Source organism: Lynx rufus, unplaced genomic scaffold, assembly GCF_022079265.1.
Source record: "Lynx rufus isolate CCGP_SWC_20201006 ecotype Redwood Valley unplaced genomic scaffold, mLynRuf1.p SCAF_12, whole genome shotgun sequence".
In the NCBI taxonomy this organism is placed as follows: domain Eukaryota; kingdom Metazoa; phylum Chordata; class Mammalia; order Carnivora; family Felidae; genus Lynx; species Lynx rufus.
Window position 1 is genome coordinate 49,356,674 of NW_025814826.1, and position 17,710 is coordinate 49,374,383.

A 17,710-nucleotide genomic window follows, 5' to 3' on the forward strand; every position below is an offset into this window, starting at 1 on the left:
AAGTATTAATATATTTTCTCCACACAATCCAATCTACCAAGTCTTTCCAATGAAAAGATTTTGAACTATTAGAAAGTAAAGCTACCCGTCCAGTATTTAGTAAGGATTGACTTCTAACTCTGCTTTGAAATACAGAGGAGTGGCAATGACTTTGCCCTGAGTTTGTTGTCAGGGTCTGGAAGTCTCACATTTCTTTATTTGTGAAAGGCTGATCAGGATTTCAGACTTTTCTAGAGCCCACATGTCAGCATCCATAACCATGACCTGAGTTCTGAGTTGCAAGAAATGTTCCAGAACACGTATGCTCAGAGTGTGGCTCTGTCTCCTATAAGACAAGTTTAGTTCTTAAAATTAAGCTTTTAGAAACATTTACAGCAACTTGGCATTGTGCAGCATCCAATAACATCATCATTTTTTTCTAGCAGTTTTGTTTTATTGTATTTTATAAAAATATTAGTCTTCAATACTTTGGAATTAAAACAGCAACACCAACACTACCTAGTTCTCTACTGCAGATAGAATGAGAATCACTATTTAGACACAGAACTTTATAACATGGGACCACAATGAGATGCAGGGAACCCTATTTCTACTGATGGGATCCAGGAGCCAGACATGAAGTTCCATTTCTAAAATAAAAAACTTAAAACGTGAAAGTTCACGGGTTAGATTTGCATCTCATTTAACCATAAGCATCTTTTACAGCATTGTTTTATAAACAAAACCACCATCTGCAATGATCTATGGCATCTGTTTTTAGTAAGAGCCCATCTTTACCCTGCTTTGTGCAAACAAGCAGAAGCCAAGTAGAAGGAACTTTGCATTCCCAAGAGGAGATTTACATTTTATTCTTGGAACTGAATATCATTAGTGTAAAAAGGTTCAAGCGGTGTAGCCACACTGAACAGAGTGCAGCCTTTAAAGCAAGGCTCAGACCAGATATCCAGGATTTCCATATGGCTTCTTCACTCACAAGCTGTGGGCCTCAGTTTCCCCATATGTAAAATTAATGTAATGTTCCTCCTTACCTGAAAGGGTTGTGGTGAAGAGTAAGTGACTTACTGTATTAAAATTCTTAGGGTAGCACCTGGTGCATGATAATTGCTAGGTAAATGATGACTGTTACTATAAACCATAGCAACTATTTCCTGGCGAGCTGAGGGATTCCTCCAAAATGGCCCTACCACTTTTCAGAATTCCACAGTCTAGATGTGATAGGTTCCAAGCCCATGTATTTCTCAGCTTGAGTGATGATGACCTTATTGAAGGAGTATCAACATGGGTGGTTTGCTAAACAGACAGCCTGGACTGAATGCCCGGCTCTGTACTCCGAAGGAGTTACATTTACAAGCAGTGCCCTGAAAGAAGCTACATTGACAGGGCAATGCAAGTTAGGGCAACCACTGTTCTTCCTTTACCTGTCTTTAATGCCCTGGTTATCGAATTTATTATAAAGCAGAGCTCTTTTTAAAAAACCTCCCTCCCAGGTCCACATCAACACGCCCCCTAGTGTATTTCAATGTCCCTTTCATATAAGGAGTAAAATCATACTCATTCAATGTAAATCACCTGATTCAGACTTCCTTTTTAACAATATCATTTAGAAAATTGCTTCTAGAGCTTAGCAGTATCTTAGCAACAGCTGCTTCTGGGTTCAACTCGAGGCTTCCGAGGGCTTATTCCATGATTTATAGGTCTCTTCCCTGATCCAGAAGTAGACAGCACAGCCCTTTGCCTGCTGGCATTTTATCCAGCCCTTGAATCAAAAAGCATCTCCAGCTGTCCCAGTCTTGTGACTCCTTTAAACGCGTTTGAGTCAGTGCTTAGATCTTACATAGCATTTTTCCAGCCATGATTAAATTCCTTAAATGGCCCAGAGGTGTGCCAGCATCTGACTGCTGAAGCAGAGGCAGAAAGTTTTGTGGTTTTAACATTGAGAACATGTGGCTTCCCTAGTCCATATGTTCTTTGAGGGATGACAGAATTTGCACCGTGGAGCCACATGGCACATTATGCCATGGTGTGGACCTCACCACTGCATTTCAGTTTGTGCAGCCTTGAGAGGTAGAGTGATGATGATTTTAGACTGAGGAAGACCTCTCCTTTCAAAAAAAAAAAAAAAAAAAAAAACCAAGCTGCCACATTTTTTAGTGGTAGTGGTAAATCTGTTTCTCTCTGGAAAACTTGGATTTAATCTGTGGTTAATCTGTCGTTCTTGGCTGGCTTTCAGTCTTTTCTAAGATGCTGGGAGTAGATTATCTCTGAAAGGATAAAGAACGGAAGGCTGAATTTTCAAGAGGATACTTAAGTAGAATAAAAAATCATAAGCAGGCTGTGTTAGAGAATGGACACTCCTAAGCTATAAACACCCACTTTCCAAAGCAATGATTATTCTCACTCCTGAATACTTTGCAAAAGCTGAAAAGCTGTGAGCAGACTATTCCTCAGAACCTACATGCTTCAAAGTTAAACCTGCATTAGAGGTTCAAAGCTGAGGGCTGCTGTGAGGGGAATTTCAGGGAGAGATGGTTTTGCATGGATGCCTATTTTTCTGTCCTATTTCACTGTCCAAGCGCATCGCCTTGCTTCTGATGATTTCAAAGTGCCCCGTAGTAGTCCTGCTCCATTGGTTGACCAACAGGAACAAAGGTCTTAATTAAGACCATCCTCCTTTGCTTTTCCGTTCAGGTGATGGTGGCTGGAAGCCAGAACAATCTCCTTCTGAAGCCTCTGCTTCCCAATACCGAGTACAAAGTCACGGTGACTCCCATCTATGATGATGGAGAAGGCGTCAGCGTCTCTGCCCCTGGAAAAACCTGTGAGTGAAGCTTTCTCCCTGTGCATACTAGCTGGCCAATTAATTGAAAATGCTCACCCCCTGCAATGTGCCCTGAATGCCACGGTGTATTGTAGTGAGAAGAGCGAAAGAGATCGGGAGACAGGAAATCTGTGTCTGAATCCAGGGAAGCTGTGTGGCTTTGAGCAAGGTGAACTAGCTGCTCTGGGCTTACGTTTTCTTCTGCATAAAAGCTAAGACTTAAGAAACAACTATGTCTTCCTCAGCAGCATCTGATTCATCACAAGTCCTGCTGACTACCCAAAATGTGTTCTGCAGACCAGCCCTCTCTGTCTTCGTCTGTCTGCTCCGCCCTGATCTACGCCTCACTCTCCGTCACTAAAATGAGTGCACCAGCCTCCTCCGGAGGCTTCCTGCTGACACTCTTGAATCCTCTATTCTCCTCCCTGCAGCCCAAGAAGCTTCTGAAAATATAAATGATCTCATGTCAGGCCTGTTTCAAGTCTCCCAGTGGCTTCCCACTGTGCTCAGGATAAAACCCAACATCCCTCCCATAGCCCTACAAGGCCCTCTAAGACCTGGACCCTGCCGATTTCCTTAATCTCACCCGCTAACAGGTGCCCCAGCCATCCTTCCTTTCCTGCTCTTCACATTTAAGCTTGTCCCTGCCTTAGGACTGATGTACTCGCTGTTCCTTCCATATGGAATATCCTTCCCAGATATTTGCCTTTCTGGCTTTTTCTTGTCATGTTGGCTGCAGCTCAAAGCTGCCTCCTCAGACTTTGCCAACCACTCCATGCAAAATAGCTCCCAATCTCTGTGCTATCAACCTGTTTTTTGGTTGTTGTGGTGTTGTTGTTGTTGTTGTCGTCGTCTTACCATGTTACGGCACTAATTACCATCTGATATTTTCTTATGTACTCATGTATTTGTTCATCGTCTGTCTCCCTTCCTTGGAGAGCAGCATCACGAGAGCCCAGGACCTCATCCGTACTGTTTGCCTCTCCATGCAAAGCTCCTCCGGTACTGTGTGGCACAGAGGGGGCACCACTCAATGTTTGTTTGGGGCGAATTGGCCCTGATGATCAAGCGAGGAACACGCACCAAGGAGCAAACGCTTGGTCAGAGCACCACAGAGTCCTTACCGTGCAGTTATCTGTACTTGCATGAACTACCTCAGAACCTAGTGGCTTAAAGTAGGAGCTATTTTATTATATTGCCTGATTTAATAGGTCAGGAAATTAGGCAGGGCTTGTTGGGAGATTCTTCTGCCCCACAGGGTATGGATTAAGGTCACCTGGCAAGTGGGTTGGTCTAGGGCGTCCAAGACAACTTTACCCACATGTCTGGCATGTCCCCTTCCAGGGGACGCCTGGAAGGCTGGACTCAGCTGATCCTGTCTCTCTCCATGTCGGGTCGGAGCCTCTCCATGCGCTCTTTCCAGCGGTATAGTCATACTTCGGACATGAATACTTGTTTCGAAGACAAGAGTTCCAGGAGGTGGAAAGCGGAAACTGTCAGGACACTTAAGGGCTATGCTTGGAACTGGAATGGTGTCATTTCTGCTATAGTCTGTTGGGTGAGGGGGTCATAGGACCCACCCAGATTTAAAGGGAGGGCCATAGCCTCCACCACTCAATGCGAGGAGGGTTAAAAACCTGCATCCATCTTTCGTCTACCACAATTACCAAACAGTCATGTGCGATTAGGAACAGAATGGTGGCAAGGGCTGAATGAATTCTGTACCTGGGCACTTAAGTGTGGAATTTTCAAGTAAGTGTACACGTCATTAAATTTCTGTAGCTGCAGCCCCAAGACCTGACTCTGCTCTGCTGAGAAAGTGGATATTATTTCCTTAGTTAACAGTGCTGGCACCTGTCCCTCTTCCTGGTGCCCATGCTGTGAGTGCCTCCACCCAGACTCCCACCAAACTTGCACATTTTGTTACAGATCATCCAGAGTATTAGGAGCCCCGGGATCTGCTACAGTTATTTCCTCTGGGGTCATGTGGAAGGAGGGAGGAAAAGGGGGGGAAGAGCAGAGCAGTGGGAGAACACTGAGCCTTTCTTCCACTCTTACCAGGACGCTGGCATCTTGATCTTGACTTGATCTGCACGTTCAAACTTTGAGCAAACTTTGATATTTTGCTGCTACACAAATATTTGGGAACCAAAGACTTAAAGAACAATTAAAGAAGAAAGTCAAGTAGTAGATAGTATGGAGCACCTATACCGTATGCTTTTGTTTGTCTCAAATCCAGGTTATTAGGAGAAAAAGAAAAAGCAAGCAAGAATGGTTTATTTTTATTTAGTTTTTTAAACACTTTTTTTAAAAGTTCCTTTATTTATTTTGAGAGAGAGAGAGAGCAAGAGCGGGGAAGGGGCAGGGAGGGAGAATCCCAAGCAGGCTCTCCACCACCAAGCACAGAGCCTGATGTGGGGTCACAGGAACCGCAAGATCATGACCTGAGCTGAAATCAAAAGTCAGACGCTTAACTGGCTGAGCCACCCAGGTGCCCCAAGAATGGGTTCAAATAAGCATAGTGAATTCTGCTCTGCTGAGTTGGTTTGGGATTGTTTTTAACTGTCTAATGTTTCATAAAGTTACCATAAACCCTGCCGCTGTGGGGAGAGGTAGGAAAGGGAGGAAAGGGGGTGATGGGGAGGCCGAGGGGCTCCATCTAACTACTGCTGACCTGGGCTTAAAGATCTCCTTTTAACTTTCACATGTTAGAAATTAGCATAATATGTAAAAGGCTTCCATGATAAACAAATATATATACACTTACACAAAACCCATTTAAAGACTTTTACTCTAGAAATATGACTTAAATCTCATTGCAGAGATACCACCACATGTAACAAAATCTATGTAGTAACATTACTTTGAAGTGTTAGTGGATGGTCTCTTTATTTTATTTAAAAAAAAAATTTTTTTTTAACGTTTATTTATTTTTGGGACAGAGAGAGACAGAGCATGAACAGGGGAGGGGCAGAGAGAGAGGGAGACACAGAATCGGAAGCAGGCTCCAGGCTCTGAGCCATCAGCCCAGAGCCCGTCGCGGGGCTCGAACTCACAAACCGTGAGATCGTGACCTGAGCTGAAGTCGGACGCTTAACCGACTGAGCCACCCAGGCGCCCCGAGGTCTCTTTATTTTAAACAGTGGTCAGCACAACTACATTCTATCAACAATAACAAAAGTGGTAACGATAATATATATCAGTATGCACAATGGTTTACAAAGGTTCTATAGAAATGGCTTAATGTTGTGATAGAAAATAGGTGAACAATAATATAAAATTTCAAACAATATAGGCAACATGAAGATGAAAGAAAAAAAATTTACCAGAATCTAACCTCCTAGAATTACCATCGGTACCCTGGTGTGAGCCCCCTCGATATTGCTGTACAAATATACTTTGATAGTGGAACATGGTGTGTAGACAGAAATTTTTGATCAACACGATTCAATCCAACTTTACTCAAAATAAGTTAAAGAAAAAGGAACCGGAACAACCGTGAATGAACAACTGATCTTCAGATGAATGTGTTTCACCAGAAGAGCAGTAATTTCCTGTACATTCCATTTTTAAAACAACCATAGACTCTCCAAAGATTCTCACTGTGTGTTATAATGCATTTTTTCTTGTAAATACTTTAACGTTATGGGAAGATAGTTTAGATTTTGTTAACAGCGTAGTTTGTAAAACTAGAAACCACACCAAATCACTGTTTTTCCTTTTCTCTGCTCAGTGCCACCCTCTGGTCCCCAAAACTTCCGGGTCTCAGAAGAATGGTATAACAGGTTGCGCATTACATGGGATCCCCCGTCTTCCCCCGCAAAGGGCTATAGGATTGTCTACAAACCTGTTAGTGGTAAGTAACGCTTTTAAAAAAAATATTGTTACCATGATTAGACATCTAAAATGGTTTCTTTTTAAAAACATTTTTTTAACGTTTATTTAAACAGAGAGAGACAGAGCATGAGTGGGGGAGGGGCAGAGAGAGAGAGAGAATCGCAGAATCCGAAGCAGGCTCCAATCTCTGAGCTGTCAGCACAGAGCCCAATGCGGGGCTCGAACTCAGGAGCAGTGAGGTCATGACCTGAGCGGAAGTCGGACGCTTAACCGACCGAGCCACCCAGGCGCCCCTAAAATGGTTTCTTTGTTTTAAAGTTTATTATTTATTTTGAGAGAAAATAAAGTGAGATCACTCGTATGAAGAGGGAAGGGGCAGAGAGAAAGAAAGAATCCCAAGCAGTCTCTGTGCTGTCAGTGCAGAGCCCTACATGGGGCTTGACCTCACAGATTGCAAGATCCTGACCTGAGCCTAAATCAAAAGTCAGATGCTTACCTGACTGAGCCCCTCAGGTGCACCTAAAATCGATTTTAAGATGTTATTTTTGTTTTGTTTTTCCATCTATCTTTGATTTCATCTTTAGTTTTGAGAAGTGGGAAGAGTCCCACCTTTTATGAAAAAAACTTTTTTTCCTTGTATGATCATTGTTAGGATAGATATTATCAGAACGTTAAAGTTATGACCCCACCTAAAAAATGACTGGGACCCGAAAAACAAATAATCCAGTGAAGAAATGGGCAGAAGACATGAATAGACACTTCTCTAAGGAAGACATCCAGATGGCCATAGATGCTCAATGTCACTCCACATCAGGGAAATACAAATCAAAACCACACTCAGATATCATCTCATACCAGTCAGAGTGGCTAAAATGAACAAATCAGTAGACTATAGATGCTGGAGAGGATGTGGAGAAATGGGAACCCTCTTGCACTGTTGGTGGGAATGCAAACTGGTGCAGCCACTCTGGAAAACAGTGTGGAGTTTCCTCAAAAAATTAAAAATAGACCTACCCTATGACCCAGCAGTAGCACTGCTAGGAATTTACCCAAGGGATACAGGAGTGCTGACACATAGGGGCACTCGTACCCCAATGTTTATAGCAGCACTCTCAACAATAGCCAAATTATGGAAAGAGCCTAAATGTCCATCACCTGATGAAAGGATAAAGAAATTGTGGTTTATGTACCCAATGGAGTACTACATGGCAATGAGAAAGAATGAAATCTGGCCTTTTGTAGCAACGTGGATGGAACTGGAGAGTGTGATGCTAAGTGAAATAAGCCATACAGAGAAAGACAGATACCATATGTTTTCACTTTTATGTGGATCCTGAGAAACTTAACAGAAGTCCATGGGGGAGGGGAAGAAAAAAAGAAAAGAAAAAAAAAGAGGTTAGAGAGGGAGAGAGCCAAAGCATAAGAGACTCTTAAAAACTGAGAACAAACTGAGGGTAGATGGGGGGTGGGAGGGAGGGGAGGGTGGGTGATGGGTATTGAGGAGGGCACCTTTTGGGATGAGCACTGTGTGTTGTATGGAAACCAATTTGACAATAAATTTCATATTAAAAAAAACAAAACAAAACAAAACAAAAATGACTGGGCACGTTTATGAGCAGAATACATACTTGTTATGCACCTAACCTAGGCACATCCCAGACAAGGAACCAGCTGAAGGAAACCTTGACTTGGTAGGAGTAGGAAGCTTCCGTGGCTCAGTGGATATATAAACCCTAAACACTTAGAATCTCTAATTTCTAATTCCTCCTCTACCTTTTACTTCTTGGATTAGTAGGAAAAGTTTGACTTACCAACTTCTTAGTGTCTTCATTTTGGAAGCTGTGTTGGGGTATAAAATTCCTCAAAGCCCTGAGGTCCTGGTAGTAAAAGGCTTTTCCATTAGCCCCTTAGCCGCCTTGATGAGGAGATCCCTCCCTCCTTACCTGCCACATCTTTACATCCTGAAAACAGGAGAATGGTGCAAACGGGGGCGGTTGTACCCTGGATCCACACGTCTGTGGAGATGAGGCCATGAATGACTTCACCTGTTACAGTATCAGCGCCCGACACTTAGCACTTGTGTGAAGTTTAAAAATTTTTTTTTCAACGTTTTTTATTTATTTTGGGACAGAGAGAGACAGAGCATGAACGGGGGAGGGGCAGAGAGAGAGGGAGACACAGAATCGGAAACAGTCTCCAGGCTCCGAGCCATCAGCCCAGAGCCTGACGCGGGGCTCGAACTCACGGACCGCGAGATCGTGACCTGGCTGAAGTGGGGCGCTTAACCGACTGCGCCACCCAGGCGCCCTTGTGTGAAGTTTAAACAGGAGACTAAATATAGATACTAGAGGGATTTTGTCCATTTTCTGGACCTGGGCCTTCATACTCTGATTATTCATAAGAAAGATCTTCTCTCCTTATGTTTACTTATTTGGCAAGAAAACGTAAAGAGTATTCTTGGGCCATTAAAAAACTCTTTCTGCCCTCAAAGAGCACATTAGGCTCAATGTGTCCTCTGAGCTGTTGCTCTTGCCTCTGTAACACTTTTCAGCTTTTTTTATTGTGTCCTATTATCCAGGTCCATACAAGTAAAATACCCGCCCCCCTCCAATTTCTCCGGACAAACATCTCTATGAACCATGAAGGTGAAATAGCAAGAATATACCATGGGTGAATTAGCCTGCTTAAGACTGGTTCTTTAGGATCCATCACAGTTTTTTGGTTTCTTTTCTTTAGGCTCGAGGCATGTGTTAATTTGTAAAACAGCGTTGCTGGATTTGTTCTTGGACCATTTTGTAGATGTCTATCAGATTTTCTGAGGGAAAGTAGCTTTGTGTTGAGCCAGTGGTTCTCAATTGATGGAGTTTTGCTGCCCAACAGAGATGTTTTGGGTTGCTACAACTTGGGGGGGTAGGGGGTTGCTATTGGCATCTGGTGGGTACTGTTAAGCATCCTACGAGTCACAGTACCTGCCCCCCGCTGCCCCAGAGTTAAGAATTATCCAGCCCAAAATGTCAGTAGCACTGAGGCTGAGACATCTTGCTCTAAATCAAGTGGAATGTGGTATGTGGTCATTTGAATGGAGAGTTTGGTTCCTGAGAAAATCTCTATGGAGATAACATGTACATACAGAAATATATAAATGCATTGTTGGAAGGGGGTTCTGAAGTAAAGTCAGAAGTATTTTAGGAACTTGTTACTAACTCAAAACTCTTAAAGAATGAGTACAGATGGGAAAAGGCAGGAGGTAAATAAGTTTGTAGAGGACTTATCAAGGAATGTTTTTAATGCTAAAGACTCCACTGGGCTGAAAAAGAGGGGAAAAATGTAAAGGCTCAACAAAGCTAACTGGTCAAGGGCCTTGGAATAGTAGTAGTGTCATCTGTCTATTCTTAAAAATGCTAGGAGAGGGGTGCCTGGGTGGCTCAGTAGGTTGAGCCTCCAACTCTTGAATTCGCTCAGGGTGTGAGCTCATGGTTTGTGGGATCGAGCCCCACATCGGTCTGTACACCGACAGCACAGAGCCTGCTTGGGATTCTCTTTCTCCCTCTTTCTCTGCCCTTCTCCCACTCATACTCTTGCGCTCTCTCTCTCTCTCAAAGTAAATAAATAAACTTAAAAAAAATGTTAAGGGGAGGGGATAGAACTAATAGTGGCAACATATAGGCTGAACCCCCATGTGGCAAAGTATAGCATAGCGTCTGTGACAAATTTGCTGCTACTGCCACTTGCATGCCTCCTGGAGACAAGGGGTGTCTCAAAGGGGCAATTGAGAACGGCTTCTTTAGTTTGGCAAGTGCCCCAAAGCCTATGACTAGACAGTAGCTCCACTGTGAAGGCTGCACAGTATGGCGGATGGTGGATTGTGAGGTGGACCCGCTTCTCTGAGTAAGCACTAGGGAAAGAACTATATTTGAGAAGAAGGAGTAGGTTCCTAAAAAGAGCCCTAGCATGGTAGTCAGGTATGTAAGTTCCAGAGCCACATGGGGCTAGGTTCAAATCCCCAGCTCTGCTGTTTATCTTCTATGTAATTCCGAGCAACTGTAAAACAGTCGAGTAAGTACAATTCCTGTCAAGAGTGTTTCCATTTTTCCATCTTCTGGTGTAACTGAAATATACTCTTTCTCCCCTAGTTGCTGGCCCAACACTGGAGACGTTTGTGGGATCTGGCATTAACACCATTCTTATCACAAACCTCCTCAGCGGAATGGACTACAACGTGAAAATATTTGCCTCCCAGGCCTCAGGCTTCAGCGACGCTCTGACAGGCGTGGTGAAAACACGTAAGACCGATGTCCCATTGCCTCAGCCCCTGCATGTGGTTTTGCTGCTTTGTTTTCACTGTAACTCAACCCCTGCTTTAACTTGGCGGTTGTTTTTTATTTTCCTCAGCATTGCCCTTTCTGGATGGTGTTTCATGGAAAGAAAGGTGTGCTCCTTACTCAGGGCTGTAGTTCAGAGTCCTGGTTGGCAGGCGGAATGTCAGAACCTGGCATGCAAATAAACTTGATGGTGGCGGATAGGATTTCCTTCTGGAAAGTCTTTGTTGGCATTTTTCACATTAGGTGAAATTTTCCAACCAGTCTGTAGCGACATGGCCAACGCCAGTCAAAGTTGGACCAAAGTTTGGCTTTTCTCAAAGTCTCTGCCCCTCCCCACTTATGTGAACACACACACACACACACACACACACACACACACACACACACACACCATCCATAAAAGATACAAAAAGGACTTCCTTCTGTACCTTTTAAGGGTTTTCACGCAGTCTGCATACCATCTGGGACTTCTCGTTGGCCACGCCATCTGTTTAATGTATTTCTTTAAATCGACTTACATTTTTTTACTTAAATACTTTTCAAAACCCACATAATTACTCTAAACAGAAGACCAGGATTTTCAATACACACGAAAGATGATACATAAATGACAAAAATAAAAATGGTGTGGCTGTGTGCTAGTTGACATCATCCTTAGTGCTATCAGCTCCACCTGCCCCACACTGGAGAATGATACTTACGGTATAATCAAAAGTAGAAACCTTAAATTTGCTACTTAATAGCTGTAACCTTGAGCAGATTACTAAACTTCTCTGAGCTCAAGTTCCCTCAACTCTAAAATGAAGACAATATCCTGATTGTGAGGCCTCCAGAAATAATGTGTAAAAATGATGTGCCATATGGCAAGCACTAGTGAGTAACCATTATTATTATTGTAATAATTGTGCTTTACACCTTTGGCCCATATGTCATTGTCATCCCTAACCAAATAATTAATCAATGAATGGAACAATCAAGAATGAGGCATATATTAAACCAGACCCCAAGCCACCTCTATTTGGCCACCTAAATTTTAGATAGGTCCAGGCTTTTCGTTAGAGGAGGCTTCTTGAACCTTTTTTAATGGAATATTTTAAGACCTTAAAGGCTAGATTATAGGATCAATTTAATCTCAAAAGAAATAGTCTATCTTCAACAGATCTAGGAAGGTCTTGGTCTATGGTTCTGATCTTGTACTTGGCTGGTAAAGTAATGCCATTCTGGGCATTACAGTAACCTCCAAGTGCTTTCCCTCTGTTGTTCTATTACAGCAATCCCATTCCTTAGGAGCACCCTAGAATCCCCTGTGCATTTTCCCACTCAGCCTCTCCCCTTCACTAGCTGATTTTAATTTCCTCTTTTAGACTAATTACCCTTTCTGTCTGGGCCACCTTTTCTGTCTCTGTGATTTTTTTTATTGACCTCTCTTCTCCCTGCTCTGTCTTGTTTCCATTTATCTTCCTTTCTTTGCATCTTTCTTTCTTCTGTTCCATCCCTCTTCTCTTCTTCAAGAAGTATGTTGGGTATTCCAAATATATTTTAAGACATTAAGAGTATTGAATTGTTTTATATTCTGTCTTTAAAGGAAAAGTTAGATGGGCTTATTATTTGTTTTCTCTCTTTCTCCCAAGCAAAATAAAAGCCCATACAATGGCAAATAAGTTAATTTAAGGTTTCTTTAAAATTTGGTGTGGTTACATAAATCATTAACAATTTCCTTTTTTTTAATGGAACAACAGGGCTCATTTATTTGGCCTTTGGAAAAGAGGTCTTCTCTCTCTGGTCTAACAGAAAAGAACAATGTGAAAATGTAAATTTTGATTAGATAAGATTTTTTTTTACCATTTTTAAAAATAATTTTAAACTATTTTTATTATAAAGGTAGCTAAGAGAGAGGGAAAAGTAAGAAAATGATGTGGATGAAAGTCAGAGGTCATTGGAGAATATACATATTAATTTTTAATTGTGTTCTTTTTGAGTCTAAATGATAAATGCCAGATACTCCTTTGTTGTATTGGAGAAATACTATTTTTAGTGCTTCCCAAAATAACCTTTCTGTGAATCATTTTTGTATATCACAGTATTCTAAAATTAATAGGAATCTTTGTGTTTGATTTTTATAATTTTTTATCTGTGTTAAATCTTGCATTTTTTTACATTTTCAAAAATATGTTCATTTCCCTTCAATCATGTTTTGAAGGCCGGTCCTTATGAAACTCCTGTTTGAGTAAGACTTCCCTTTGTCTATTTTGCTTTCCTTTTTATTTAAGCCAAGGCTATCCTTCAATGGTTGACAAGTGCATATTGTATTTGATTTTTTGTTATAAAAGTATTATATATTAATTGTGGAATATTTAGAAAGCATAAATAAATAAAGAGAGATTAAAAATCAGATAAAAAAACAGAATTTCACCATCTATTACATCTGGTCTTTTTTCTGTGACTATTTCCCTTTTTGTTTACAAGTGTAAAACAGACCATATTTGTACATGTTTTGCAACTTCTCTCTCAAGTAATAAAATAGTTATCTTTTGTGCACTAATTTATTGTGAGTTCATGGATTTCCCACCACTGGCTATGGGAACTTTGAATTAGAATGTTATTGGGTTAAAGTTAATTTCAGACTTGGGGACATTTGTGGCGTTGTCTGTAGTGTGACATAGGTGTGTTTCTTTTGATTATAGTGTTTTTGGGTGTGACCAATCTTCAAGCAGAGCAGGTTCAAATGACCAGCTTGTGTGCCCGGTGGCAGGTGCATCGCCATGCCACTGCCTACAGAGTGGTCATCGAATCGCTCCAGGGTAAGTGCCACCTATCACGGATGATTTTGTCAAGCGCTCACGTACTTAGTTCTGTGCAAATCTCTGTGGACAACATGCAAGTAACAGACTAGAGCTCTCTTCTTGAGGAGCCAATGTTATATGATGGATCATGCGGGGTATGGAGTCAGAATGGCTAGGTAATCCGATTATTTAACCTCTCCAAATGATTGTTTTCTCATCTGTTAATGGGTATAACCACAGTGCTGATCTTGTGGCATTCTGGAGGATTACGTGGCGATAACTCTGCGTGCAACATTTGCAACAGTGCTTTGCCCACCTTAACCTCCAGAGAGTGGAAGCTGCTATTGGCAATAGGAGACAAATAGCCATGACTAACGTACGTTAAAATGATATGGTGTTATTATTTTAGTGTTACTCCATGGGGATCTCATTTTGATTTTAATGGTTTTCTTACTGACTGACTCTCTTTATTTTGGAGGATAAATGGTGAACAATAAACTCTCATTTAAGAGATGGTTTAAGATCTATGCCATCATAGGCAGGTTTTTCAGCATTACTGTTCTCAAGAACATCTAAATTTGGAACTTTGTTTCAAAGTTGAAAAACTAGAAATGTCTGCCTATTTTCATTAAAAGTTTGAAGAACAACAACAAAAGGCTGATTCCCAAAAAGTAAGTTTGTAGGGACTATTATCAGCTTGCATAATATTCAGAAGATGAGATCAAATAATGAAAATTACTTTAATCTGATTTATCAGATTAAATACTGTATTATCGGTGCAAAAGATAGATCTTGTTATTTGGGGGAGACTCTAGAAGATGCTGGAGAATTCCAAGTGATTCTTTTAATCTTTCAAAATTGGTAATAAAATTGTTAAAAAATTTTCTTTCTGGACAAATAATCATGGTTTCCCCATGATTATTTCTTATTCATTCTTGTTTAATTGAAAAAAGCAGGCTTTTTTTTTTTGGCTCAGTCCATTGAGCATCTGACTCTTGATTTCAGCTCAGGTCATGATCCCAGGGTTGTGGGATCAAGCCCCACATTGGGCTCCACTCTGAGCGTGGAACCTGCTTGGGATTCTCTTTCTCCTTCTGTCCCTCGCTTGTTTGCATTCTCTCTCTTAAAAAAAGCAGGAAAGTGGAAAGCACAGGTTAGTGGAGAGGTGAGAGCATTTGGAAGTATGTTGAGAATATGAGAATAGAATACGAGTGACACAAAAAGAGACTTCTGCCAACCCCAGCCAAGGCATTGTCTCAATTGACATGCTAAGCCACTAATTCCTTGATTCCCTGTGTGTGATACTTCAAGGATCCCTTTAGCCTGGCATGACTAAACATATAGGAGTGGCTTTATGCTGAAATAAACACTGAGTGAGGAAATGTCAGGACAAGTCATATGGATTTTGTGGTTGTATTTAATATGATTTATGAGATGTTTAAGCAGAAGTACATGAAAGGTATGCTACTGTTTGAGAAATGACTACAAAATCTCGAGGAGTCATGTTTCACATATCTTTATAAGACAGGCTAAATCACATTTTCATAGAGAAGGGTTGACATTTAGTGGTATTTGTTAAGCTTTAAAAAATTACTAATGATAAAAATCACACTCCTAAACTGCCCCACAATACTTTTATCCTTTTGTGTCATTTAAGAAGTTGACATGAAGGTACATAGGCTCCTATGGATATTCACTGGCTTTCATAAAAATTTTAGTTATATAGACTGACATAAACATACATTGAAACTGACTTTGTCAATGGAATTAGTAAGCTCTATAAGTATATTTTTTATTTAAATGTTTTCATCGTAGCATATTTGCAAAATAGCACTGGGATTGTCATCAGAGGACATGATAGATGTGTGTGATAGCATTGATCTGGTAGTCTAAAACCTCACAAAGCTCTTTTTTGAAGCCAAGATCTTTGTTAACAAACAAACAAACAAACAAACAAACAAATGAGTCCACATTTCCTTCTGTCTTCAAGTGAAGTTAACTTGTCCTCCCTTGGTATTATCTCCAGGCTGCCAAAAACCTCTTCAACTGAGCCTTACATTCAAGGCTCAATTAAACAAGAATGAGCAAAGTGTTGCTCAATTGGTTTTTCATCAACATTTATAGCTGGGAGATTTATGAGCCCAATTAGCTTACATCTCATTCATCCAGTTGTCTAACTGAAGAATATTAATTAGTGGGCAGCAACAGTTTCTAACTGACAGTCTACCTCAAAGAGGACTGTTGGGAGTGGGGAGGGAGTATGGGGATAGCAGTAGGGAATATGTTTAAATGGTTTAACATATAGTTTATTTAGATCAAGGGATAGTCTTCCTACTTTAGAGTAGGGGAAAATTCAGTTGCGTTTCTTTTTTCTTTCTTTCTTTCTTTCTTTCTTTCTTTCTTTCTTTCTTTCTCTCTCTCTCTAACATTTTTTAACTTCCTTCACCCATTTCTCCTACCCCCCCCCCCCCAACACCTGCCTCTGGCCACCATGAGTCTGTTCTCTGTATCTAGGAGCTTGATTTGAGGTGGAGTTTGTTTATTTTACAGAGAAATAAAATCATTATCCTGATTGGTGCCTTTGAAGGACTTGTGGTCAGATGCAGATTCTTCCATGGGGAGATGAGTTTCAGGGCCCCCTCTGTTTTAACTTTGTAGTGTCTCCCATTGGCTACATATGCTACCTGTGCAGAATGTTTAGTCCTTCTATCCCAGAAGAGATACTAGAGAGAAATGGGATCTGATTCCTCCATGTGATGGAGAAAAGCTTTATCCCAGAGTGACGTATTTTTTAATGTTTCTGATAAATTCTTACTGTTTGACAGGTAATTTTTTCCAGTTTTTTAAAAAATATAATCCCCATCGTCTGGTCACATGCACTTGTATTCTGAGATGAAGTCAGTGGAGAGGCCCTCGGCTTTGACCATAATTGCTGGTCAACTCTCTGGGCTTCAGTTTCTCTAAAATTGAGGCTTTTTTTGAGGCTTTTATCTAAGGTAATACCTACAAATTTCCAAGATTTTTGTGAATAAAGTGGCCAGGCTGTATCATTCAGGTTTGTTTGTAAATGGTAGGGATGCAGATAAAAGGAGCTTAAACAAAAGGGTCAATTTATTGACTACTGAGAAGCTTAGAAGTGTCCGGCACCAGGCACATCTGGATATAAGTGTTCAAACAATGCCATCAAGATGAAGTCTTGCTCCCTTCTCTTGCTCTGTACTCATCCTCGGCCAGATTCTCTGAGTTGGCCCCAGTCGGATCCAGAATGACACCTCCCAGTTTACAGCTTAACCAGCCTGAGTAAAAAAAGAGCTTTTCTTTCTCAATAATTCCAACAAAAGTCCAGGAACTGAGTCATACTGGCTTGGCTTGGGTCACATGCCCCTAAATCTGTCATTGAGTTCAAGGGCATGAAATAAACTGACTGGCCGGACCTGGTTGCCTCCCACCTCTGTATCTGGAGGGGAGAAGGGTTGTTACTCAGTTTTTTCCCAAATCATAAAGACCAAGAGTGGGGAAAAATAGATTCAAAGAAAGGGAGAATGGTTGCAAGACAGGCAAAAACAACAGATGTCCTCTACCCATTTGATATTATGACATTTTTTTGTAGCCAAGAAGGAAAAAAAAAAAAGAAAGAAAGATTACCAGAAGGATGAGGTCCTCTCAGGAGAGACTGAAATAAATCTGTGTTTGAGTCACTCATCCATTTGCCAAATTAAATTGTAGGCTTTTGGTTAATGATAGGACAGACCAAGTCAGAGACTTTTGGTTGGTCTTAGGTAGCTCAGAACTCCAAGAGAGTTTCCGTTAGTTCTGTGGATGCTCTGGAATTCTGTCTCGTTCTCCAAGCTATTTTTGAGTTGACTCAAAGGTTGAGTATATCATTTGGGTTGGGTATATCATTTCCCTTTAAGTTCATATATTTAGATACCACATGATCCCAAATACTT

The 17,710-nt window shown here is 41.1% G+C and overlaps 1 protein-coding gene across 2 annotated transcripts in view; it reads left to right on the top strand.

The window, feature by feature from the left end:
* The window catches only part of COL14A1 (collagen type XIV alpha 1 chain), a 194,872-nt gene that overhangs the window by 72,104 nt on the left and 105,058 nt on the right, over positions 1 to 17,710 (top strand). For both annotated transcript variants that reach the window (XM_047073804.1, XM_047073805.1), the window contains exons 19-22: positions 2,689 to 2,818; positions 6,552 to 6,674; positions 10,789 to 10,938; positions 13,662 to 13,778. In XM_047073804.1, the coding sequence (XP_046929760.1) occupies positions 2,689 to 2,818; positions 6,552 to 6,674; positions 10,789 to 10,938; positions 13,662 to 13,778 (520 nt within the window). The remainder of the gene's footprint in view (positions 1 to 2,688; positions 2,819 to 6,551; positions 6,675 to 10,788; positions 10,939 to 13,661; positions 13,779 to 17,710) is intronic.